Source organism: Pleurodeles waltl, chromosome 3_1 (assembly GCF_031143425.1).
Source record: "Pleurodeles waltl isolate 20211129_DDA chromosome 3_1, aPleWal1.hap1.20221129, whole genome shotgun sequence".
Taxonomy (NCBI): Eukaryota; Metazoa; Chordata; class Amphibia; order Caudata; family Salamandridae; genus Pleurodeles; species Pleurodeles waltl.
The window spans coordinates 973,336,317-973,363,080 of NC_090440.1; the positions used below are offsets into that span (position 1 = coordinate 973,336,317).

Here is a 26,764-nt window from a genome sequence, read left to right on the forward strand (position 1 = left end):
TCAAGCAGGCAGCATCCAGGTCCCCAGGGGCACAGATCTTCTCACTGCAGCATCAGCATTCAAATCACTTGAGTTTGCCCTTAGTGACACACAACCTCCCTGTGGGACACAAGATCAGACATATCATTCAAATGTGGACAGCTTTTACATCCAACAGATGGGGGCTTCATACAGAAACTTGGGGCTCCATCTACCCCCTTGCTTTTTGTCCTGCTTCAGCTCCCACCCATGGCAGAGCTGTTTTTATCCTGTTGCAGGAGATGCAGGCTGTTCTGACCAGAGGGACTGGCTGTTACTCCCACGATTTCTTCAAGCTGAAGGATGAAAGCCTACGTCCTATTTCAGATCTTTGCTCTTTAAATGCCTTTCTAAGGAAGGATAAATTTTTAAAAATCACATTGGTCCATTTCCTTCTGCCCTGGACATGGGTGAAATGATGCCTGCATTGTCCATACTTTCATGTAGCGGTCTACAGCCCCACAGACAGTACCTGCGGTTCAAGGTCAGTTAGGAGCATTTTCAGTGTGTTGTGCTCCCCTTTGTCCTTACCAGTGCCCATGGGTGTTCAGGAAAGTGATGGTGGTGGTCCCAACAAACCTTCGGAGGTTGGGGGATACCAGTTTTTGGGGATAACGATTTTGGAGAAGCCAGTGGACCTCATCCAGCACAGGCACCTGTTGCTCACCCTAAGCATTTGGTTATGTCCAAACCATGACGTGTCACAGCATCTCAACCATCCTGAACAGTGGGTGAGGAACGCCCAAAGGTCGTCCGGAAAAGCTGGTAAAACTTGAGTCACCGTGTCCTACAGGGCATGGGACTAGCAGTTAAGACAGCTGGCATTCACTGACCTCCGAGCAAGACGTGTAGAGGAGAAAATCTGCCTGCCAGATGTCAATTTTTATTGACTTGCAATCAGGTGGGGTGGTATTGAAGGCATCTCAATTGACTTTATTGGTGGACGACTGTACTACCAAACTCTTTGGCATCAGATGTTGTGAAAGAGTGAAAGTTCGAACAATAGAGTACAGTGGCAATGAGTGACCTGCCTATTAGCAGATGGGTCATAACACAAGTTTACCCTAGTGTCCAAGAGGGTTATCCGTGAGGGCCTCATTAAATGGCAGTAGAGGCTGTGGAGGGAAGTACCCAAGTCAAAACATTTATCCTTACCTCCATAGTGGGGAGCTGTAGGTCTAAGAATTCTACCGCCCTTTTCAAAACCACAAATGAGGTGTTTTGTGCAGTTGCAGGACAGGTGAGGGATTGGGTGAGGGCGACACAAAGCCAGTATCTAGAGAAGTATGCAGACCACTGGCATCCTGGAGTTCATTATACCAGTTTTTCTCGTCTTATTGTGGGATATATTCAACCCCTTCATCATAATTTTCAGGATCAGTGTCAAAAAGATTGTGCAAAGTTTGGGCCCTACATGGTAGTCAGGGCAAGGTGTCAGAATCTGAAGGATTGGCTGTAGGCTGCTTTCCAGTTGGAGCTTAATGCGGTCTCGTTCCAGGTCGTGGTGGATTGTGCCCTGAGTCCAATAACACAATGGGCTTCAATGTGAAGGGAACCGGCCCATGGGGTGATGCCAGAACTAAAAAATACACCAAAGCCAGTGCTGAGCCCAATGTGGATTCAAGAGGCACACAATGTACCGAGAGTGGACCTGCTGGTGAAAGTCCGATTAGAGGCCCTTGCGGATCCTTGGGACCCGAAGGCACTCCAGAGAGTACAGATAAAGTGGCAACAATATGAGGCATCGCCTCTCTGAAGGTCTCTACTTGCTTGGATGTCGCCAATGGACTCGGGAACTCTGGGTGCATGAGGACAAGCCTTGGAATTGCCTCCGATAGTAATCTGGAGAGAGACCAGTAAGACATGACTGCTATCAGGCCTACTTTGGACATACCTAGAGACTAGGACTGCAATGATGATCTACCACAGGAACTACTTTGGGAAGTAGACCTTCCTTTAGACTTCGACCGGTCATGGTGTTGTCATCTTGTGTTTAGTGATGCAGTTTGGCCTCAAGGACCCGGATGGCTGCCTGATTCATTGGGCATGTCATCACAGGTCCTTGAGTTGTGGTCTGACCTAAGGCACCAAAGATAGCCTTTGTGAGGGTCCATCACAGCCATCTGTTTGTGACAGTCCCTACACGGTTTGAACCCTGTTGTGTGGGGGTGTGTGTGTGTGTGTGTGTGTGTGTGGGTCGGGGGGGGGAGGAGAGTTACACATGCTTTCCTTTGAACACTGGTAATGCTTGATGAAAATCGGTCTTGACAACCAAGGAGAAGCTCCAGATTCACATCTGAAGACTGAAAAGAGAAGAAATGACATCAGCGAGACTGGTTGGCACTTATGCACAGCTCTGCGTGTCACTTCCGAAACAGAACATCGTTGGTGCAGAGTCACACAACACTACCTGCCTGCAAACTTTACGGATCCTGTTTGACACCTGGGGGATTATTCACGAGGTGAGGAATCTGTGGTTTGAATTATCCATCAGAATAACTAACTTTCCCCCCAATCAAGCAATCTTCAATTGTTAGACCTGACAGCCTTAGGGTAGTCACCCCTAACTTTTTGCCTGCCTCCCTCCTCATTTTTGGATACTGTTTTTGCTGGTTTTTAGACTCTGCGCACTTTACCACTGCTAACCAGTGATAAAGTGTATATGCTCTCTCTCTGTAAACATGGTAACTTTGGATCATACCTGATTGAACTATTTAATCTACTTATAAGTCCCCAGTCATGTGCACTCCAGGTGCCTAGGGCATATAGATTAAATGCTACTAGTGGACCCGCAGCACGGATTGTGCCACCCACTTAAGTAGCTCCTTTTCCTTGTCCCAGGCCTACCATTGCTAGGCCTGTGTGCGCAGTTTCACTGCCACCTCGACTTGGCATTTAAAAGTACTTGCCAAGCCTAGAACTCCCCTTTTTCTGCATATAAGTCACCCTTAATGTGTGCCCTGGGTATCCCCTAGAGCAGGGTGCTGTGTAGGTAAAAGACAGGACATGTACCTGTGTAGTTATATGTCCTGGTAGTGTAAAACTCCTAAATTCGTTTTTGCACTACTGGGAGACCTGCTCCCTTCATAGGCTAACATTGGGGCTGCCCTCATACACTGTTGAAGTGGCAGCTGCTGATCTGAAAGGAGCAGGGAGGTCATATTTAGTATGGGCAGAATGGTAATACAAAATCCTACTGACTGGTGAAGTCGGATTTAATATTACTATTCTAGAAATGCCACTTTTAGAAAGTGAGCATTTCTTTGCACTTAAATCCTTCTGTGCCTTACAATCCACGTCTGGCTAGGTTTAGTTGACAGCTCCTTGTGCATTCACTCAGACACACCCCAAACACAGGGTACTCAGCCTCACTTGCATACATCTGCATTTTGAATGGGTCTTCCTGGGCTGGGAGGGTGGAGGGCCTGCCCTCACACAAAGGACTGCCACACCCCCTACTGGGACCCTGGCAGACAGGATTGAACTGAAAGGGGACCTGGTGCACTTCTTAGCCACTCTTTGAAGTCTCCCCCACTTCAAAGGCACATTTGGGTATAAAACAGGGCCTCTGCCCTACCTCATCAGACACTTGCTGGAGAAGAAACCGGAACCAGAAACTACATCCTGCCAAGAAGAACTGCCTGGCTGCTCAAAGGACTCACCTGTCTGCTTTCTACAAAGGACTGCTGTCTTGCTGTTGCCCTGCTGCCTTGCTGAACTCTTGTCTGGCTGTGAAAGTGCTCTCCAAGGGCTTGGATAGAGCTTGCCTCCTGTTCCTTGAAGTCTCAGGACCAAAAAGACTTCTTCCTTTCACTTGGACGCTCCGTGCGCCGAAACTTTCGACGCACAGCTTGTTTCGCGGCGAGAAAAACGCCGCACACCGACGCTGATCGACGCGACGCCCTCGGGGCGATCGAGACTTCGACGCACAACCTCGCAAGGACAAAGCCGCTCGACTTTCCAGGAGAAATCGACGCGACACCCACCGTGAGTGCGAAACTTTGACGCACGGCCTCGCAAGGACAACGCCGCCCGACTTCCAAGGAGAAATCGACGCGACGCCTGCCGTGAGACCAAACTTTCGACGCCCGGCCTCGCAAGGACAACGCCGCCCGACTTCCAAGGTGAAATCGACGCGACGCTTATCGTGAGATCGAAACTTCGACGCGCAGCCCCGCAGAACGACGCGCAGCCGGAAAACAAGCAGGAGAATCCACGCACAGACCCGGGACATCTGGTAATCCTCGCGATCCACAAAAAGAGACTGTCTGCGCGCCGGAAAACGACGCCCGACTTCCCCGCGTGGAAAAGACCGACGCAAGTCTGTGTGTGCTGAGGAGAAATCGACGCACACACCCCTTTTTCCACGCATCTCTTCTCCTGTGGCCCTCTGAGGAGATTTTCCACCAGAAACCAGGTACTTTGTGCTTGAAAGACCCTGTATTGCATTCTAAAGACTTAAGACACTCTATATCACTTCCCTGTGATATTTCTACAATTTTCCATTGCAACTTTATTCTTTTTGACCTACAATTATCCTGATAAATATTATATATTTTTCTAAACACTGTGTGGTGTATTTTTGTGGTGCTATATGGTGGTATTGTATGATTTATTGCACAAATACTTTACACATTGCCTTCTAAGTTAAGCCTGACTGCTCGTGCCAAGCTACCAGAGGGTGGGCACAGGATAATCTTGGATAGTGTGTGACTTACCCTGACTAGAGTGAGGGCTTTTGCTTGGACAGGAAGTAACCTGACTGCCAACCAAAAACCCCATTTCTAACATTGGTGATCAGCGGTGAGGATAGGACTTGTATTTGTGCAGTGACATACAGTAGCTAAGTATTTCACTACATACCCACAGTTGAAGGTCAACTTGGTGTTTATCTCTTTTTGAAAATCAGTTTTTTCCTGACAATTTTCAAAAACTAAATCCTCACTCAACATGTCTCTGACTGGGTCTCAGACAGGGGACTTTGACCTAGTCCAGTTGGATACATACACGGTCAAACAACTAAGAGGATTCTGCAGGGCATTAAGGGTACCCACCCAAGGGGCCTCCAGAAAGGAGGACTTTCAAGTGGCGCTGAGGGCCTGGGCAGAAGCCCATTTAGAGGATGATGAGGAAGAGGAGCCAGAAAATGGCCCCTCAGAAGGATTTCCACTATCTATGGATGGTGGTACCACTGCAATTGTGCACCCTTCCAGACCAGGGAGCAGTGTCTCCATGCAAAGCCTGACCGCAGAGGAAAGGAGAGAAGAAAGGGAGTTCCAATTGCAAATGGCGAAACTGAAAATTGAGGCACAACAGGAGGAGAAGAGGGCAGAAAGAGAAGCCAAACAAGCTGAGGCTGAAAGAGCAGCCAAACAGATTGAAGCTGAAAGAACAGCCAAACAAGTGGAAGCTGAAAGAGCGTTGGCTGAAAAGAAACTATTGTTGGCTCATGAACTGAGTCTCAAGGAGCTGGAGATCAAGGCAAGACAGTCTGAATCCAGCAATAATGGTGGCAGCATACAGACAGGACCTGCTGGAGAAAAAAAGGTTCGTATACCCAAAAATGTGGTGCCCAGTTTTGTGGTGGGAGATGACATAGATAAATGGTTAGCTGCTTATGAAGTTGCACTAAGGGCTCATGAGGTTCCTGAAGGGCAATGGGGGGTAGCTATGTGGGGTTATGTGCCGCCATTGGGGAGGGACACACTTCTCACATTGGATCTACCGGATCAAAACACATACCCACTCCAGAAAGCCACTTTAATTGCCAAGTTTGGGCTGACCCCTGAGGGATACCGTCAGAGGTTCAGGGACAGCACCAAACAATCCACACAAACATGGGTAGATTTCTTTGATTTCTCTAGTAAGGCACTGAATGGATGGGTGCGGGGCAACAAAGTAGCAGATTATAAAGGGTTATATGACTTGATCCTGAGAGAGCATATGCTTAATGTTACTTATACCGATTTGCGCCAGCACCTAGTGGATAGTAAGCTGACTGATCCCAGGAAGCTTGCTGAGGAGGCGGACCTCTGGGTTAGCACCAGAGTGTCCAAAAAGGTACCTGGGGGGGACTCCCACAAAGGTGGTCAGGGTTCCCAACAGAAGAAAGAGGGGGGAGATAAACTTACAGATAAGGAACTCTCTAAAGGCCCCCAAAAGAATTCCCAGGGAGGGGGTGGCAACCCTTCCTTTTCCAAATTTGGGAAGAAACCAGGGACATTTGACAGGTCAGGAAAATCTAGCCCCAAATGCATGGAGTGTTACCAATATGGTCACTACAAAGGCGACCCACAGTGCCCCAAGAGGGCACCGTCCACTACCGGACAGGCGCCTGGGTTGACTAGTGTAGCACTCGGGGGGGAGATGGACCCCACTAGCTTTGGGGAGCAGGTAGAGATTTCCCTAGTGTCCCTGGGGGAAGGAGAAATGATGTCCAAGGTCCACATGCCTAAAAATACTTCCAAGTACCGGCAGTGGGTCCTCATTGATGGGCAGAAGGTGGAGGCTCTGCGTGACACAGGAGCCAGTATGACTACTATCAAGAGTCAGCTGGTGTCCACAGAGCAGATAATCCCGAATACATTCCACCAGGTCATAGTCGCTGACAACCGCGAGAGTCACCTACCGGTGGCTCGGGTTCCCTTTGAGTGGGGGGGGGTCTCTGGTACTCTGAAAGTAGCTGTGAGTCCTGCCATGCCTGTAGATTGTCTGTTAGGCAATGATCTAGAGCATACTGCTTGGAAAGAAGTAGAGCTCAGATCTCACCTGGAAATGTTAGGGTTACCTGAGTGGGTCTGCATGACCACCCGGTCCATGGCTGACCGAGAGGGAAGTCAAGGGCCCCTGGAGCCTGGAACGATGGCCCAGGGAGCTGCCAAGAGGAGGGACGAGGGGCGCGGGAAACCGGCCCCAGAAGTTCCCACAGTGGCTGACGGGGCTCCTGAGGAGGAGACTCCCGAGCCAACTGGGGAAGACATTGCCACCCTAGGTGACTTACCGGAGCTTGCTGGTTGGCAAGTTGAGGGTGGACCCACCAGGGAGGAATTCTGCCAGGCGCAGAAAGAGTGTCCCACTCTAGAAGGGTTGAGGAAACAAGCCTTAAACCAGGCAGCAGGTGACGCCTCTGGCAATCACCACCTATATTGGGAGAATGATCTCCTCTACAGTGAGCCTAGGGTTCCGGTCTTTGGGGCAGCACGTGTGCTGGTGGTCCCCCAATGTTACCGAACCTTCCTACTGGGTCTGGCTCACGACATTCCCCTGGCAGGACATTTGGGACAAGACAAGACCTTCAACAGGCTTGTCAACCACTTTCACTGGCCCAAAATGAGGACACACTCAGACAAGTTCTGCAGGGCTTGTCCTACCTGCCAGGCTAGTGGTAAAGCAGGAAAGAGGGTTAAAACCCCACTGATTCCACTTCCTGTCGTTGGCACCCCCTTTGAAAGGGTGGGCGTCGACATTGTTGGCCCCTTGGACCCCAAAACTGCCTTAGGCAACAGGTTTATCCTGGTTTTGGTGGACCATGCCACCCGGTACCAAGAGGCAATCCCTCTGAGGACCGTAACTGCATCGGTGGTAGCCAGAACCCTGATGGGGATATTTACCCGTGTGGGATTCCCCAAGGAGATAGTGTCTGACAGAGGCACTAACTTCATGTCCGCGTACATGAAGCATCTGTGGGATGCGTGTGGTGTAACCTACAAGTTCACCACACCCTATCACCCCCAGTCTAATGGGCTTGTGGAGAGATTCAACAAGACCCTGAAAGGCATGATTGGTGGCCTCCCTGAGGCCATGAGGCGTAAATGGGACGTCCTCTTACCATGCCTTCTCTTTGCTTACAGAGAGGTCCCCCAGAGGGGGGTAGGGTTCAGTCCCTTTGAGCTTCTCTATGGGTACCCCGTCAGGGGACCCTTAAGCATTGTCAAGGAGGGATTGGAGAACTCTCCAAAGACACCCCCTCAGGACGTGGTCAGCTACATGTTGGCCCTCCGCAATCAGATGACCCGCTTCTGGAAAGAGGCCCAAAGTAACCTGGAGGCCAGTCAAGAGGTGATGAAACAATGGTATGACCAGAAGGCCACTCTGGTAGAGTTTCAACCTGGAGACAAAGTGTGGGTAATGGAGCCAGTAGAGCCCAGAGCTCTCCAGGACCGCTGGTCTGGCCCATTTGAAATAAAGGAGCGGAAAGGGGAGGCCACTTACCTAGTGGACCTCCAAACCCCTAGGAACCCCCTAAGGGTGCTCCACGTGAACCGACTAAAAGCTCATTTTGAGAGGTCGGAGATCAACATGCTTCTGGTCACAGATGAAGGAATGGAAGAGGAGAGTGAACCTCTCCCTGACCTCCTCTCTGCCCAAGAAGGTGATGGGTCCGTAAGCGGGGTCATTCTGTCTGACTCCCTGACTCTAAACCAGAAAGGAGACTGCTATGAGCTGTTAGAGCAGTTCTCCCCCCTCTTCTCCCTTACTCCGGGACTGACCCACCTCTGTGTTCATGATATTGACACCGGTGACAGTCTCCCTGTGAAAAACAAAATTTACAGGTTGTCAGATAAGGTGAAGGCCAGCATCAAGGAGGAGGTCTCCAAGATGTTGACGCTAGGGGTTATTGAGAAGTCCAGTAGTCCCTGGGCCAGCCCAGTGGTGTTGGTCCCCAAGGCTACTGCCCCAGGCGCGAAGCCAGAACTCCGGTTCTGCGTGGACTACCGGGGTCTCAACTCAGTCACACGGACTGATGCTCACCCCATCCCCCGAGCTGATGAGCTCGTGGACAGGCTAGGCGCTGCCCAGTTCCTGAGTACGTTTGACCTTACTTCAGGGTACTGGCAGATCGCCCTGACTGAGGGGGCTAAGGAAAGGTCCGCCTTTTCCACCCCTGACGGCCATTACCAGTTCCGGGTGATGCCGTTTGGATTGAAAAATGCCCCCGCTACCTTCCAACGGTTGGTTAACGGGGTCCTGGCTGGCAAGGATGCCTTCTGTGCAGCCTACCTGGATTGACATAGCTGTCTACAGTTCCAGCTGGGAGGAACACCTGCTCCACCTCAAGGAGGTGCTTCAGGCCCTGCAACAGGCAGGCCTGACCATCAAGGCTAGTAAGTGCCAGATTGGGCAGGGTTCCGTGGTGTACTTGGGACACCTAGTAGGTGGTGGCAAGGTGCAGCCACTCCAGGCCAAGATCGAAACTATCAAGGCCTGGCAACCACCTCGAACCCAGACTGAGGTGAGGGCCTTTTTAGGCCTCACCGGCTACTACCGCAGGTTTGTCAAGGGCTATGGTACCATTGTGTCCCCCTTGACCCAACTCACGTCCAAGAAGCAACCTAGGTTGGTGAATTGGACAGAGGCTTGTCAGAAAGCCTTTGACGCCCTAAAGGAAGCCATGTGCACGGCCCCCGTGCTCAAGGCCCCTGACTACTCCCAGGAATTTATCGTGCAGACAGACGCTTCAGAGCATGGCATAGGGGCAGTCCTAGCACAGCTAAATGAGGAGGGCCAAGATCAACCGGTAGTCTTTATTAGCAGAAGGCTATTACCACGGGAACAGAGGTGGAGTGCTATTGAAAGAGAAGCTTTTGCTGTGGTCTGGGCACTGAAGAAGCTGAGGCCCTACCTGTTTGGGACTCACTTCCTAGTTCAGACAGACCACAGGCCCCTCAGATGGCTCATGCAGATGAGGGGTGAGAATCCAAAACTTCTGAGGTGGTCCATTTCCCTACAGGGGATGGACTTTACGGTGGAACATCGCCCAGGGGTTGACCACGCCAATGCTGATGGTCTCTCCAGGTACTTCCGCCTTAGCGATGAGAGCTCCCAGGAGGTCGGGTAGCTCTCCCCACTTTCAGCTGGGGGGGACACATGTTAGACCTGACAGCCTTAGGGTAGTCACCCCTAACTTTTTGCCTGCCTCCCTCCTCATTTTTGGATACTGTTTTTGCTGGTTTTTAGACTCTGCGCACTTTACCACTGCTAACCAGTGATAAAGTGTATATGCTCTCTCTCTGTAAACATGGTAACTTTGGATCATACCTGATTGAACTATTTAATCTACTTATAAGTCCCCAGTCATGTGCACTCCAGGTGCCTAGGGCATATAGATTAAATGCTACTAGTGGACCCGCAGCACGGATTGTGCCACCCACTTAAGTAGCTCCTTTTCCTTGTCCCAGGCCTACCATTGCTAGGCCTGTGTGCGCAGTTTCACTGCCACCTCGACTTGGCATTTAAAAGTACTTGCCAAGCCTAGAACTCCCCTTTTTCTGCATATAAGTCACCCTTAATGTGTGCCCTGGGTATCCCCTAGAGCAGGGTGCTGTGTAGGTAAAAGACAGGACATGTACCTGTGTAGTTATATGTCCTGGTAGTGTAAAACTCCTAAATTCGTTTTTGCACTACTGGGAGACCTGCTCCCTTCATAGGCTAACATTGGGGCTGCCCTCATACACTGTTGAAGTGGCAGCTGCTGATCTGAAAGGAGCAGGGAGGTCATATTTAGTATGGCCAGAATGGTAATACAAAATCCTACTGACTGGTGAAGTCGGATTTAATATTACTATTCTAGAAATGCCACTTTTAGAAAGTGAGCATTTCTTTGCACTTAAATCCTTCTGTGCCTTACAATCCACGTCTGGCTAGGTTTAGTTGACAGCTCCTTGTGCATTCACTCAGACACACCCCAAACACAGGGTACTCAGCCTCACTTGCATACATCTGCATTTTGAATGGGTCTTCCTGGGCTGGGAGGGTGGAGGGCCTGCCCTCACACAAAGGACTGCCACACCCCCTACTGGGACCCTGGCAGACAGGATTGAACTGAAAGGGGACCTGGTGCACTTCTTAGCCACTCTTTGAAGTCTCCCCCACTTCAAAGGCACATTTGGGTATAAAACAGGGCCTCTGCCCTACCTCATCAGACACTTGCTGGAGAAGAAACCGGAACCAGAAACTACATCCTGCCAAGAAGAACTGCCTGGCTGCTCAAAGGACTCACCTGTCTGCTTTCTACAAAGGACTGCTGTCTTGCTGTTGCCCTGCTGCCTTGCTGAACTCTTGTCTGGCTGTGAAAGTGCTCTCCAAGGGCTTGGATAGAGCTTGCCTCCTGTTCCTTGAAGTCTCAGGACCAAAAAGACTTCTTCCTTTCACTTGGACGCTCCGTGCGCCGAAACTTTCGACGCACAGCTTGTTTCGCGGCGAGAAAAACGCCGCACACCGACGCTGATCGACGCGACGCCCTCGGGGCGATCGAGACTTCGACGCACAACCTCGCAAGGACAAAGCCGCTCGACTTTCCAGGAGAAATCGACGCGACACCCACCGTGAGTGCGAAACTTTGACGCACGGCCTCGCAAGGACAACGCCGCCCGACTTCCAAGGAGAAATCGACGCGACGCCTGCCGTGAGACCAAACTTTCGACGCCCGGCCTCGCAAGGACAACGCCGCCCGACTTCCAAGGTGAAATCGACGCGACGCTTATCGTGAGATCGAAACTTCGACGCGCAGCCCCGCAGAACGACGCGCAGCCGGAAAACAAGCAGGAGAATCCACGCACAGACCCGGGACATCTGGTAATCCCCGCGATCCACAAAAAGAGACTGTCTGCGCGCCGGAAAACGACGCCCGACTTCCCCGCGTGGAAAAGACCGACGCAAGTCTGTGTGTGCTGAGGAGAAATCGACGCACACACCCCTTTTTCCACGCATCTCTTCTCCTGTGGCCCTCTGAGGAGATTTTCCACCAGAAACCAGGTACTTTGTGCTTGAAAGACCCTGTATTGCATTCTAAAGACTTAAGACACTCTATATCACTTCCCTGTGATATTTCTACAATTTTCCATTGCAACTTTATTCTTTTTGACCTACAATTATCCTGATAAATATTATATATTTTTCTAAACACTGTGTGGTGTATTTTTGTGGTGCTATATGGTGGTATTGTATGATTTATTGCACAAATACTTTACACATTGCCTTCTAAGTTAAGCCTGACTGCTCGTGCCAAGCTACCAGAGGGTGGGCACAGGATAATCTTGGATAGTGTGTGACTTACCCTGACTAGAGTGAGGGCTTTTGCTTGGACAGGAAGTAACCTGACTGCCAACCAAAAACCCCATTTCTAACATTGGTGATCAGCGGTGAGGATAGGACTTGTATTTGTGCAGTGACATACAGTAGCTAAGTATTTCACTACATACCCACAGTTGAAGGTCAACTTGGTGTTTATCTCTTTTTGAAAATCCGTTTTTTCCTGACAATTTTCAAAAACTAAATCCTCACTCAACATGTCTCTGACTGGGTCTCAGACAGGGGACTTTGACCTAGTCCAGTTGGATACATACACGGTCAAACAACTAAGAGGATTCTGCAGGGCATTAAGGGTACCCACCCAAGGGGCCTCCAGAAAGGAGGACTTTCAAGTGGCGCTGAGGGCCTGGGCAGAAGCCCATTTAGAGGATGATGAGGAAGAGGAGCCAGAAAATGGCCCCTCAGAAGGATTTCCACTATCTATGGATGGTGGTACCACTGCAATTGTGCACCCTTCCAGACCAGGGAGCAGTGTCTCCATGCAAAGCCTGACCGCAGAGGAAAGGAGAGAAGAAAGGGAGTTCCAATTGCAAATGGCGAAACTGAAAATTGAGGCACAACAGGAGGAGAAGAGGGCAGAAAGAGAAGCCAAACAAGCTGAGGCTGAAAGAGCAGCCAAACAGATTGAAGCTGAAAGAACAGCCAAACAAGTGGAAGCTGAAAGAGCGTTGGCTGAAAAGAAACTATTGTTGGCTCATGAACTGAGTCTCAAGGAGCTGGAGATCAAGGCAAGACAGTCTGAATCCAGCAATAATGGTGGCAGCATACAGACAGGACCTGCTGGAGAAAAAAAGGTTTGTATACCCAAAAATGTGGTGCCCAGTTTTGTGGTGGGAGATGACATAGATAAATGGTTAGCTGCTTATGAAGTTGCACTAAGGGCTCATGAGGTTCCTGAAGGGCAATGGGGGGTAGCTATGTGGGGTTATGTGCCGCCATTGGGGAGGGACACACTTCTCACATTGGATCTACCGGATCAAAACACATACCCACTCCAGAAAGCCACTTTAATTGCCAAGTTTGGGCTGACCCCTGAGGGATACCGTCAGAGGTTCAGGGACAGCACCAAACAATCCACACAAACATGGGTAGATTTCTTTGATTTCTCTAGTAAGGCACTGAATGGATGGGTGCGGGGCAACAAAGTAGCAGATTATAAAGGGTTATATGACTTGATCCTGAGAGAGCATATGCTTAATGTTACTTATACCGATTTGCGCCAGCACCTAGTGGATAGTAAGCTGACTGATCCCAGGAAGCTTGCTGAGGAGGCGGACCTCTGGGTTAGCACCAGAGTGTCCAAAAAGGTACCTGGGGGGGACTCCCACAAAGGTGGTCAGGGTTCCCAACAGAAGAAAGAGGGGGGAGATAAACTTACAGATAAGGAACTCTCTAAAGGCCCCCAAAAGAATTCCCAGGGAGGGGGTGGCAACCCTTCCTTTTCCAAATTTGGGAAGAAACCAGGGACATTTGACAGGTCAGGAAAATCTAGCCCCAAATGCATGGAGTGTTACCAATATGGTCACTACAAAGGCGACCCACAGTGCCCCAAGAGGGCACCGTCCACTACCGGACAGGCGCCTGGGTTGACTAGTGTAGCACTCGGGGGGGAGATGGACCCCACTAGCTTTGGGGAGCAGGTAGAGATTTCCCTAGTGTCCCTGGGGGAAGGAGAAATGATGTCCAAGGTCCACATGCCTAAAAATACTTCCAAGTACCGGCAGTGGGTCCTCATTGATGGGCAGAAGGTGGAGGCTCTGCGTGACACAGGAGCCAGTATGACTACTATCAAGAGTCAGCTGGTGTCCACAGAGCAGATAATCCCGAATACATTCCACCAGGTCATAGTCGCTGACAACCGCGAGAGTCACCTACCGGTGGCTCGGGTTCCCTTTGAGTGGGGGGGGGTCTCTGGTACTCTGAAAGTAGCTGTGAGTCCTGCCATGCCTGTAGATTGTCTGTTAGGCAATGATCTAGAGCATACTGCTTGGAAAGAAGTAGAGCTCAGATCTCACCTGGAAATGTTAGGGTTACCTGAGTGGGTCTGCATGACCACCCGGTCCATGGCTGACCGAGAGGGAAGTCAAGGGCCCCTGGAGCCTGGAACGATGGCCCAGGGAGCTGCCAAGAGGAGGGACGAGGGGCGCGGGAAACCGGCCCCAGAAGTTCCCACAGTGGCTGACGGGGCTCCTGAGGAGGAGACTCCCGAGCCAACTGGGGAAGACATTGCCACCCTAGGTGACTTACCGGAGCTTGCTGGTTGGCAAGTTGAGGGTGGACCCACCAGGGAGGAATTCTGCCAGGCGCAGAAAGAGTGTCCCACTCTAGAAGGGTTGAGGAAACAAGCCTTAAACCAGGCAGCAGGTGACGCCTCTGGCAATCACCACCTATATTGGGAGAATGATCTCCTCTACAGTGAGCCTAGGGTTCCGGTCTTTGGGGCAGCACGTGTGCTGGTGGTCCCCCAATGTTACCGAACCTTCCTACTGGGTCTGGCTCACGACATTCCCCTGGCAGGACATTTGGGACAAGACAAGACCTTCAACAGGCTTGTCAACCACTTTCACTGGCCCAAAATGAGGACACACTCAGACAAGTTCTGCAGGGCTTGTCCTACCTGCCAGGCTAGTGGTAAAGCAGGAAAGAGGGTTAAAACCCCACTGATTCCACTTCCTGTCGTTGGCACCCCCTTTGAAAGGGTGGGCGTCGACATTGTTGGCCCCTTGGACCCCAAAACTGCCTTAGGCAACAGGTTTATCCTGGTTTTGGTGGACCATGCCACCCGGTACCCAGAGGCAATCCCTCTGAGGACCGTAACTGCATCGGTGGTAGCCAGAACCCTGATGGGGATATTTACCCGTGTGGGATTCCCCAAGGAGATAGTGTCTGACAGAGGCACTAACTTCATGTCCGCGTACATGAAGCATCTGTGGGATGCGTGTGGTGTAACCTACAAGTTCACCACACCCTATCACCCCCAGTCTAATGGGCTTGTGGAGAGATTCAACAAGACCCTGAAAGGCATGATTGGTGGCCTCCCTGAGGCCATGAGGCGTAAATGGGACGTCCTCTTACCATGCCTTCTCTTTGCTTACAGAGAGGTCCCCCAGAGGGGGGTAGGGTTCAGTCCCTTTGAGCTTCTCTATGGGTACCCCGTCAGGGGACCCTTAAGCATTGTCAAGGAGGGATTGGAGAACTCTCCAAAGACACCCCCTCAGGACGTGGTCAGCTACATGTTGGCCCTCCGCAATCAGATGACCCGCTTCTGGAAAGAGGCCCAAAGTAACCTGGAGGCCAGTCAAGAGGTGATGAAACAATGGTATGACCAGAAGGCCACTCTGGTAGAGTTTCAACCTGGAGACAAAGTGTGGGTAATGGAGCCAGTAGAGCCCAGAGCTCTCCAGGACCGCTGGTCTGGCCCATTTGAAATAAAGGAGCGGAAAGGGGAGGCCACTTACCTAGTGGACCTCCAAACCCCTAGGAACCCCCTAAGGGTGCTCCACGTGAACCGACTAAAAGCTCATTTTGAGAGGTCGGAGATCAACATGCTTCTGGTCACAGATGAAGGAATGGAAGAGGAGAGTGAACCTCTCCCTGACCTCCTCTCTGCCCAAGAAGGTGATGGGTCCGTAAGCGGGGTCATTCTGTCTGACTCCCTGACTCTAAACCAGAAAGGAGACTGCTATGAGCTGTTAGAGCAGTTCTCCCCCCTCTTCTCCCTTACTCCGGGACTGACCCACCTCTGTGTTCATGATATTGACACCGGTGACAGTCTCCCTGTGAAAAACAAAATTTACAGGTTGTCAGATAAGGTGAAGGCCAGCATCAAGGAGGAGGTCTCCAAGATGTTGACGCTAGGGGTTATTGAGAAGTCCAGTAGTCCCTGGGCCAGCCCAGTGGTGTTGGTCCCCAAGGCTACTGCCCCAGGCGCGAAGCCAGAACTCCGGTTCTGCGTGGACTACCGGGGTCTCAACTCAGTCACACGGACTGATGCTCACCCCATCCCCCGAGCTGATGAGCTCGTGGACAGGCTAGGCGCTGCCCAGTTCCTGAGTACGTTTGACCTTACTTCAGGGTACTGGCAGATCGCCCTGACTGAGGGGGCTAAGGAAAGGTCCGCCTTTTCCACCCCTGACGGCCATTACCAGTTCCGGGTGATGCCGTTTGGATTGAAAAATGCCCCCGCTACCTTCCAACGGTTGGTTAACGGGGTCCTGGCTGGCAAGGATGCCTTCTGTGCAGCCTACCTGGATGACATAGCTGTCTACAGTTCCAGCTGGGAGGAACACCTGCTCCACCTCAAGGAGGTGCTTCAGGCCCTGCAACAGGCAGGCCTGACCATCAAGGCTAGTAAGTGCCAGATTGGGCAGGGTTCCGTGGTGTACTTGGGACACCTAGTAGGTGGTGGCAAGGTGCAGCCACTCCAGGCCAAGATCGAAACTATCAAGGCCTGGCAACCACCTCGAACCCAGACTGAGGTGAGGGCCTTTTTAGGCCTCACCGGCTACTACCGCAGGTTTGTCAAGGGCTATGGTACCATTGTGTCCCCCTTGACACAACTCACGTCCAAGAAGCAACCTAGGTTGGTGAATTGGACAGAGGCTTGTCAGAAAGCCTTTGACGCCCTAAAGGAAGCCATGTGCACGGCCCCCGTGCTCAAGGCCCCTGACTACTCCCAGGAATTTATCGTGCAGACAGACGCTTCAGAGCATGGCATAGGGGCAGTCCTAGCACAGCTAAATGAGGAGGGCCAAGATCAACCGGTAGTCTTTATTAGCAGAAGGCTATTACCACGGGAACAGAGGTGGAGTGCTATTGAAAGAGAAGCTTTTGCTGTGGTCTGGGCACTGAAGAAGCTGAGGCCCTACCTGTTTGGGACTCACTTCCTAGTTCAGACAGACCACAGGCCCCTCAGATGGCTCATGCAGATGAGGGGTGAGAATCCAAAACTTCTGAGGTGGTCCATTTCCCTACAGGGGATGGACTTTACGGTGGAACATCGCCCAGGGGTTGACCACGCCAATGCTGATGGTCTCTCCAGGTACTTCCGCCTTAGCGATGAGAGCTCCCAGGAGGTCGGGTAGCTCTCCCCACTTTCAGCTGGGGGGGACACATGTTAGACCTGACAGCCTTAGGGTAGTCACCCCTAACTTTTTGCCTGCCTCCCTCCTCATTTTTGGATACTGTTTTTGCTGGTTTTTAGACTCTGCGCACTTTACCACTGCTAACCAGTGATAAAGTGTATATGCTCTCTCTCTGTAAACATGGTAACTTTGGATCATACCTGATTGAACTATTTAATCTACTTATAAGTCCCCAGTCATGTGCACTCCAGGTGCCTAGGGCATATAGATTAAATGCTACTAGTGGACCCGCAGCACGGATTGTGCCACCCACTTAAGTAGCTCCTTTTCCTTGTCCCAGGCCTACCATTGCTAGGCCTGTGTGCGCAGTTTCACTGCCACCTCGACTTGGCATTTAAAAGTACTTGCCAAGCCTAGAACTCCCCTTTTTCTGCATATAAGTCACCCTTAATGTGTGCCCTGGGTATCCCCTAGAGCAGGGTGCTGTGTAGGTAAAAGACAGGACATGTACCTGTGTAGTTATATGTCCTGGTAGTGTAAAACTCCTAAATTCGTTTTTGCACTACTGGGAGACCTGCTCCCTTCATAGGCTAACATTGGGGCTGCCCTCATACACTGTTGAAGTGGCAGCTGCTGATCTGAAAGGAGCAGGGAGGTCATATTTAGTATGGCCAGAATGGTAATACAAAATCCTACTGACTGGTGAAGTCGGATTTAATATTACTATTCTAGAAATGCCACTTTTAGAAAGTGAGCATTTCTTTGCACTTAAATCCTTCTGTGCCTTACAATCCACGTCTGGCTAGGTTTAGTTGACAGCTCCTTGTGCATTCACTCAGACACACCCCAAACACAGGGTACTCAGCCTCACTTGCATACATCTGCATTTTGAATGGGTCTTCCTGGGCTGGGAGGGTGGAGGGCCTGCCCTCACACAAAGGACTGCCACACCCCCTACTGGGACCCTGGCAGACAGGATTGAACTGAAAGGGGACCTGGTGCACTTCTTAGCCACTCTTTGAAGTCTCCCCCACTTCAAAGGCACATTTGGGTATAAAACAGGGCCTCTGCCCTACCTCATCAGACACTTGCTGGAGAAGAAACCGGAACCAGAAACTACATCCTGCCAAGAAGAACTGCCTGGCTGCTCAAAGGACTCACCTGTCTGCTTTCTACAAAGGACTGCTGTCTTGCTGTTGCCCTGCTGCCTTGCTGAACTCTTGTCTGGCTGTGAAAGTGCTCTCCAAGGGCTTGGATAGAGCTTGCCTCCTGTTCCTTGAAGTCTCAGGACCAAAAAGACTTCTTCCTTTCACTTGGACGCTCCGTGCGCCGAAACTTTCGACGCACAGCTTGTTTCGCGGCGAGAAAAACGCCGCACACCGACGCTGATCGACGCGACGCCCTCGGGGCGATCGAGACTTCGACGCACAACCTCGCAAGGACAAAGCCGCTCGACTTTCCAGGAGAAATCGACGCGACACCCACCGTGAGTGCGAAACTTTGACGCACGGCCTCGCAAGGACAACGCCGCCCGACTTCCAAGGAGAAATCGACGCGACGCCTGCCGTGAGACCAAACTTTCGACGCCCGGCCTCGCAAGGACAACGCCGCCCGACTTCCAAGGTGAAATCGACGCGACGCTTATCGTGAGATCGAAACTTCGACGCGCAGCCCCGCAGAACGACGCGCAGCCGGAAAACAAGCAGGAGAATCCACGCACAGACCCGGGACATCTGGTAATCCCCGCGATCCACAAAAAGAGACTGTCTGCGCGCCGGAAAACGACGCCCGACTTCCCCGCGTGGAAAAGACCGACGCAAGTCTGTGTGTGCTGAGGAGAAATCGACGCACACACCCCTTTTTCCACGCATCTCTTCTCCTGTGGCCCTCTGAGGAGATTTTCCACCAGAAACCAGGTACTTTGTGCTTGAAAGACCCTGTATTGCATTCTAAAGACTTAAGACACTCTATATCACTTCCCTGTGATATTTCTACAATTTTCCATTGCAACTTTATTCTTTTTGACCTACAATTATCCTGATAAATATTATATATTTTTCTAAACACTGTGTGGTGTATTTTTGTGGTGCTATATGGTGGTATTGTATGATTTATTGCACAAATACTTTACACATTGCCTTCTAAGTTAAGCCTGACTGCTCGTGCCAAGCTACCAGAGGGTGGGCACAGGATAATCTTGGATAGTGTGTGACTTACCCTGACTAGAGTGAGGGCTTTTGCTTGGACAGGAAGTAACCTGACTGCCAACCAAAAACCCCATTTCTAACATCAATGAACTAATGTAAAGAATGGTAATCTCACCCTCCAACAAATGTGGCAGCCAGAAATTAGAAATATTGTTTAAGACACTAATTGTAAGCACCATTTGGAGGAACAATGGGATACTTTCACCAAAACAGATTTAAAAAATTAAAAAAAAACTTCACCCGTCCACTGACATCCATTTTGAGTCTAAATTTAAAGAATAGTGTCTAGTAAGGGTGTGATCAGTCTTCAGGTTGCAAATCTTTGCTAGTAAGTCCATATTGGCTGCTTTATCACTCGTGGCATGATCCTTTTGCCCTATCAGAAGGGGCTTATGAGCACAGAAATACAAAATACACAATGTACGTTTGGTCGAGATGAGGCCTGTTTCAGTACAACGCTTCTCATACCCAACATGCGGCATCATTTGTCTGCTGGAGGACTTGGCTGTTGAAAGAAGATGGAGAGAGTTATGGTCTGATTTACATATACATCAGACTTCACCACTAGTAGGAGTGTTTGATTGGTCCTCATGACGTGTTAATTGCTGGGAAGGGTAATGCAGAACTTGAGTTCCTGGATTTCAATCACTCTGAAAGATGTGATAACCAGCAGAATATGCAATTTTCAGAAACAATGCTTTAGTGTTCATTTATACATGGGTTTGAAATAGGGTCGGAGCAGAAGGGTATAATGTCACCCTGAGTAGGTATATAACGTGATGAGACCTGGAATATGATTGTGATAGATCTCTCTTGTTGTCTGTATGCCTTAGGGTTGAAGAATGCCAGGGTGCTTCCCAAGCCTTTCGGGCCCATAGTCACCAAAGGGAAGTAGTGGCAGAAAGGTACTGCTGTCATCAGACATTTTTGGAGAGTACCTCAACAAAGAGACTGAGTGGCTTGTTTTGATAGCAGTAACATGTCTTCTCAGTTTCCAGGTTCTCACATAAGACTTCACATACGAGAGTATGAAAACGAACACCATGAATCGCATTACAGGCAGATATTGATGTGCTTTGTGTTGAAAAGCAAAGTGAAAGTCCAAAAAATTTCTGCGATAGGTTTTCCTCCAAAGGATGCACCTTTCCTTCCACTGCAATCGGAGTAGCCCAATGATAATGGGTGTTGTAGGAACTTGGCTCTTTATATACTATTTAAAAGTAAGAAATAGTGTGCACAATGTCCAAGGGTTTCCCTTAGAGGTAAGATTCTGGCAAAAGAAGATCATTCTAATGCTCTATTTTGTGGTAGTGTGGTCGAGCAGTAGGCTTATCGGAGGGTAGTGTTAAGCATTTGTTGTACACACAGGCAATAAATGAGGAACACACACTCAAAGACTTACTCCAGGCCAATAGGTTTTTATATTGAAAAATATATTTTCTTAGTTTATTTTAAGAACCACAGGTTCAAGATTTACAGTTAATACTTTAAATGTAAGGTACTTTACTTAGATACTTTAGGAACTTTGAATGAAAACAATATCATGTACAGTCTTTGTAAAAATGGCAATAAGCTATTTTCAAAGTGGACACAGTGCAAAAATCAACAGTTCCTGGGGGAGGTAAGTAAAGATTAGATTAGGAGTTAAGTAAAACACTTACAAGTCTCAGTCCTGGGGCATAGGCAGCCCACCGTTGGGGGTTCAAGGCAACCCCAAACTTACCACACCAGCATCTCGGGCCAGTCAGGTGCAGAGGTCAGAGGTACCCAAAACACATAGGCGCCTATGGAGAACATGGGGGCTCCGGTTCTAGTCTGCCAGCAGGTAAGTACCTGCGTCCTCGGGGGGCAGACCAGGGGGGTTTTGTAGAGCACTGGGGGGGAGGGGGGGGGGGGACACAAGTAGGCACACAAAACACACCCTCAGCGGCACAGGGGCGGCCGGGTGCAGTGTGCAAAGCAGGCGTCTGGTTTTGTATAGGTTTCAATGGAGGGACCCGGGGGGTCACTCTAGCGGTGCAGGCAGGCACAGGGGGGGTTTCTTGGGACAGCCACCACCTGGGTGAGGCAGAGGGTCGCCTGGGGGTCACTCCTGCGTCAAGTTTCTTCAGGTCCTGGGGGCTGCGCGTGCAGTGTTGGTTCCAGGCGTCGGGTCCCTTGTTACAGGCAATCGCGGTCAGGGGGAGCCTCTGGATTCTCTCTGCAGGAGTCGCTGTGGGGGCTCAGGGGGGTCGTCTCTGGTTACTCATGGGCTTGCAGTCGCCGGGGAGTCCTCCCTGAGGTGTTGGTTTTCTTCAGGTCTAGCCGGGGGCAGAGTGTAGTCTCACGCTTCTGGCTGGAAACGTGAAGTCTTTGGAAGTTGCTTCTTTGTTGCAAACAAGTAGCTGGTTTTGAACAGGGCCGCTGTTCATGGGAGTTTCTTAGTCCTGTAGTCCAGGGAAGTCCTCTGAGGCTTCAGAGGTCGCTGGTCCCTGTCGGATGTCTCGTCGGAGCAGGTTTTCAAAGTAGGAGACAGGCCTGTAGGGCTTGGGCCAAAGCAGTTGTCATCTTCCTCCTTCTCTGCAGGCTTGTAAGTCCGCAGTCTTTCTTGTTTCCTCAGGTTGCAGGAATCTGATTTCCTGCCATCTGGGGTGCCCCTAAATACTGAATATAGTGGTGTGTTTAGGTCTGGGAGAGCAGTAGCAAATAGCTACTGTCCTTGAGGGTGGCTACACCCTCTTTGTGCCTCCTCCCTGTGGGGAGGGGGGCACATCCCTAATCCTATTGGGGGAATCCTCCAAACTCAAGATGGAGGATTTCTCAAGGCAGGGGTCACCTCAGAACACCTTAGGGGCTGTTCTGACTGATGGGTGACTCCTCCTTGTTTTTCTCATTATCTCCTCCAGCCTTGCCGCCAAAAGTGGGGGTAGTGGCCGGAGGGGCGGGCATCTCCACTAGCTGGGATGCCCTGGGACGCTGTAACAAAAGGGGTGAGCATTGGAGGCTCACCGCTAGGTGTTACAGTTCCTGCAGGGGGAGGTGAGAAGCACCTCCACCCAGTACAGGCTTTGTTCCTGGCCACAGAGTGACAAAGGCAATCTCCCCATGTGGCCAGCAACATGCCTGGTTTGTGGCAGGCTGGCAAAAACTGGTCAGCCTACACTAGAAGTCGGGTAGGTATTCAGGGGGCATCTCTAAGATGCCCTCTGGGTGCATTTTACAATAAATTGCACACTTGCATCAGTGTGCATTTATGGTGCTGAGAAGTTTGATACCAAACGTCCCAGTTTTCACTGTAGCCATTATGGAACTGTGGAGTTCGTGTTTGACAAACTCCCAAACCATATACTCCTATGGCTACCCTGCACTTACAATGTCTAAGGTTTTGCTTAGACACTGTAAGGCCATGCACATAAGCCCTCACCTGTGGTATAGTGCACCCTGCCTTAGGGCTGTAAGGCCTGCTAGTGGGGTTACTTAACTATGCCACAGGCAATGTGAGGTTGGCATGGCACTCTGAGAGGAGTGCCATGTCGACTTAGTCATTTTCTCCCCACCAGCACACACAAGCTGTTAGGCAGTGTGCATGTGCTGAGTGAGGGGTCCCCTGGGTGGCATAAGACATGCTGCAGCCCTTAGAGACCTTCCCTGGCATCAGGGCCCTTGGTACCAGGGGTACCAGTAACAAGGGACTTACCTGAGTGCCAGGGTTGTGCCAGTTGTGGAGACAAAGGTACAGTTTAGGGAAAGAACACAGGTGCTGGGGCCTGGTTAGCAGGGTCCCAGCACACCTTCAAATCATAACTTAGCATCAGCAAAGGCAAAAAGTTAGGGGGTAGCCATGCCAAGGAGGCATTTCCTTACAGGTGTTTTGAAAGTAGGTTGGTGTTGACTTTGAGATTTATATTTAGGCACAGGAGATGCATAGGAGAATAAGTCATCCGAAAATTGTGTTGTGATTTATTTTGATACGACAAAGCCCCTATCAATCACTCATCCAGGTATAGAATTATTTCCTTCCCAAACAAGCATGTACTGTAGCAACTTGGTCATGTATTTGAAAAATGCTTGTACTAATTTGAGGCCCAATGGCAGAACTTGTATTGATAATAAATAGTTCCCACGTGAAGAGAGAGAACTTTGCAAGTTTTCTTGTGATTATGTGAAGGCAACAAATTCTAAATCGATGTGGCTCATTGATGCACAACATAACCTCTTGTTCACTTTATGAAAATGTGATGCAGAAGCAACGTCCTGAATTTTTCTTTTATATGCATTTGTTCTCAGTTTTGAAAATCAGGGCGGATCTGAATTCATAGTTTAGATGTTTCTTTTTACCAGAAAGTATATCTCTATTTCTCTTAAAGAGATTAAACCAATTCCAGTGATAGTTTTCTGCCGCAGCTTTCTGCTATAGATGACGAAATTGGTATCACCAACACTTTCCTGATAGTATTTCAGGTGGCAGTGTCTTTAATTTCAACGATATTCAGCATTCTTGTGTCTTGGTAATTTTCAGCCACTCACCCAGGTGGCGTGTTAGAATTCCCTCTTCATCAATAAGTAACTGATGGCCGGAATGAAAAATACACTGATTTGTGTTGGGATGGTGGTACTTTGCCGCATACTTGGCCTTCAGATACGCGTTGCCATCTCGTACGATCTGGCTGTTTTGGTTACTGTTGATGCAGCCTGTGAGATGGATACATTTTGTTATGATCACAATTTTACCAGTTCAGGACTGGAATCTTCAGTCCTTTTTTCCCCCCACCCACTTAGTTGACAGCCCACTGTCTCCCATCTGCACTTCCGTCAGCTTTAGCACCAACAGTTTTGTGCCAGAGAAGAGATTTAAGAACATATACTGCATATATGATTTGAAGCTGGTCTCTATCAAGATGTGCTCTGCACTGGCACTCCAGAAGGGCTTACAAGCTCATTCCAACTGAGCTAAGGATTCTGCCACAGTGCTGGTAGCACACCGAGTACCTGTCCTTGGAGATTTGTCAGGTAGATATATAGGTGTTGGTCTTTGGACAATTAGGTCAATTTGCCTGCTCGTTTTTGCAGAACTGATTGGTCCCAGCCAATTCACTGGGGTCATACTGCTTTGGTATCTGTTCTAAAGGTGAGGAATCTGAGGTTAGAAGTATCCATCAGAAGAATAAACTACTTCTGTAACACTTTCTGGTAAATACTCTGTGACTGCAGTTTTCTCACCTACCCTCTTGCTTCCCCATTCTGTGAAGTGGACTCTTTTTCTCCATCTAAAAAGGTAATAGCTGTCTGCCAATGGGCTCTGTATCTACGGTCACAAATCGCCTGAGTAAGCAACTGACATGCGACAGTGCACATGCGTGCCGCCTATAGGTAGCTGCACTTGTCAGTTCTGGAGCAGAATGTTGTGGAGCTGCACAACGGTACCTGTTGGCTTTTATGAAGTACTGCTGTATAGTTTCCAGATCCAGTCTGACAAATAGGGGAATATTCACGAGGTGGGGGAATCTGTGGTTAGATGGTGTCCATCAGAAAGAGCCTTACCGAAGATAACCAACTTGTTTTTGTTGTCCTTGATCTCCTCCAGGGGAATCTTTTTATTTTAGTCATGAGCACTGAATAATCCTGGCCACACGCAGGATCCTGAGGCACTTTTTTGTCATAAAGCATATATTAAGTATTTCTTTATTTTCAGCTCTGAGGCAGAAGACAAAGTAACCACTGGCAAAACTTCTCTGGACAGAGACCTTGAGTAGTTGGAGACTGGAGATAGTGTCTACTCATTTTTCATTTACAGGCCCAGTCAGCAGAAAGGTGGAAAGATTTTCTATGAGATGAGTACCTCAACATTTAATGTCTCTTTAATGTTGACAGCATTGTCATCTACATAGACATCGAGCAAGTGGTGACAGAGACCATTCTTGACTTCTACATCAAACGGCCCCCTTTTCTTCCTCTGATGTGGCAGCTATCCCTGGCACTGTCCTGATTCAGCTGAAAACTGTGGAAGGAACTCAGGTAGAGAGAGCTCATACTACCTTCAGGTCTTCTAATTGCTTCTTCAAGTCTGTGCAAGTCTTCCTGAAGACTTAACTTCTGTCTGTGATTCGAAGTTCTTGCACTAACTTTTTGCAGAATTTAGGACATTGAGAGGACAGGAGGCACACAATACAGACAGATTCAGGGTCTGTTTGGGCTTTTTTTTCCTCCCACAGGTGGAACATTTCACACAACAAAATGTTGCAAGGAAACAGAAGAAATGCAGTACATCAAGAAAAAGTGAGTTGGTCAGCTCAGTGTTTCAGAACGCTCTCAGCAGGAGCCAGAAAAAAGAAATAGCACGGCGTCCACCTACAGGCCATGATGGGATACTGGAGGTGCCCTGTGCCTTAAATGAGCAGCGCAGTTCAAGTTTCTTCAGAATTCAGTCTGTGGCTTACATAGTTCCTGTTTTCCTCACCCTTCCTTTAAAAAAATGTAATGAAAGTGATTTTCAGGTCATTGAGTTTCTTGTAGTGAAACTGTGTGTGTGTGTGTGTGTGTGTGTGTGTGTGTGTGTGTGTGTGTGCATATATATATTTCTTTAAAGTAAATACTAAAACAATTGGCCAACATAGCATAGCTATAGGCTATTTTAAAACTTTTTTTTTTTTTTTTTTTACAAATCGTTTAAAATAAATAAATATTTGATATATGCTTTATTGAGGGGGAAAAAAAGTCCACCGAGATACCACGTGTGGACAGGACTCTACAGTGCTTGTGATCAGCATGAGATTTCCCCTGGAGGAGAATTAGGATTTCAGGTACAAAATTATTCCTTCATTTTTGGAATAATGTATGAAGTCAAAACTATCGTCTTTCCTCCCTATTAGCTTGTAGTGCTTCTCTGCATTTTTTTGAGGAGGGCTGAGGAAACACTGCTGTTCTGTGTTTTTTTTTGTATTTTTTATTTTTATAAAGAATAGTAATAAAAATCAAGTAATTGTGAAACCAGCTAAAGGTGCTGGCTATGAAGAAACAGTGTTGGTGCAGCCTGTCTTAATGATGCATTATGTTTTTCTCTGTGGGAACTGCTGCCTTACCTGTGTCTGCTTGCTTTCCAGTATGTATTACTTAATCCACTGCTTCAGTCTGGTTTGTAGGTGATCCTCAATCTCACCCACACTGACATTTTTTTGTATCTTGTAGGTACTAAAGCGCCAGGGCTATGACATGGGATGTGACATATGGAGTTTAGGAATACTTCTCTACACCATGCTGGCAGGGTGAGTACCACTTGAGGCCTAGTATACTACTTATGTTGACATTACTGAGGCACAGCTGGCACCCTTTACTTTATCACATTGGCAGGGAAATCTCTAGCTTTGAGATGGGCAGGGCAAAGATTAT

The 26,764-nt window shown here is 49.3% G+C and overlaps 1 protein-coding gene across 4 annotated transcripts in view; it reads left to right on the top strand.

Annotated features, from left to right (window-relative positions):
* Positions 1 to 26,764, top strand: part of RPS6KA1 (ribosomal protein S6 kinase A1) — a 565,248-nt gene that overhangs the window by 459,077 nt on the left and 79,407 nt on the right. For all 4 annotated transcript variants that reach the window (XM_069224044.1, XM_069224045.1, XM_069224046.1 and 1 more), the window contains one exon: positions 26,564 to 26,640. In XM_069224044.1, coding sequence (XP_069080145.1) covers positions 26,564 to 26,640 — 77 coding nt within the window. The remainder of the gene's footprint in view (positions 1 to 26,563; positions 26,641 to 26,764) is intronic.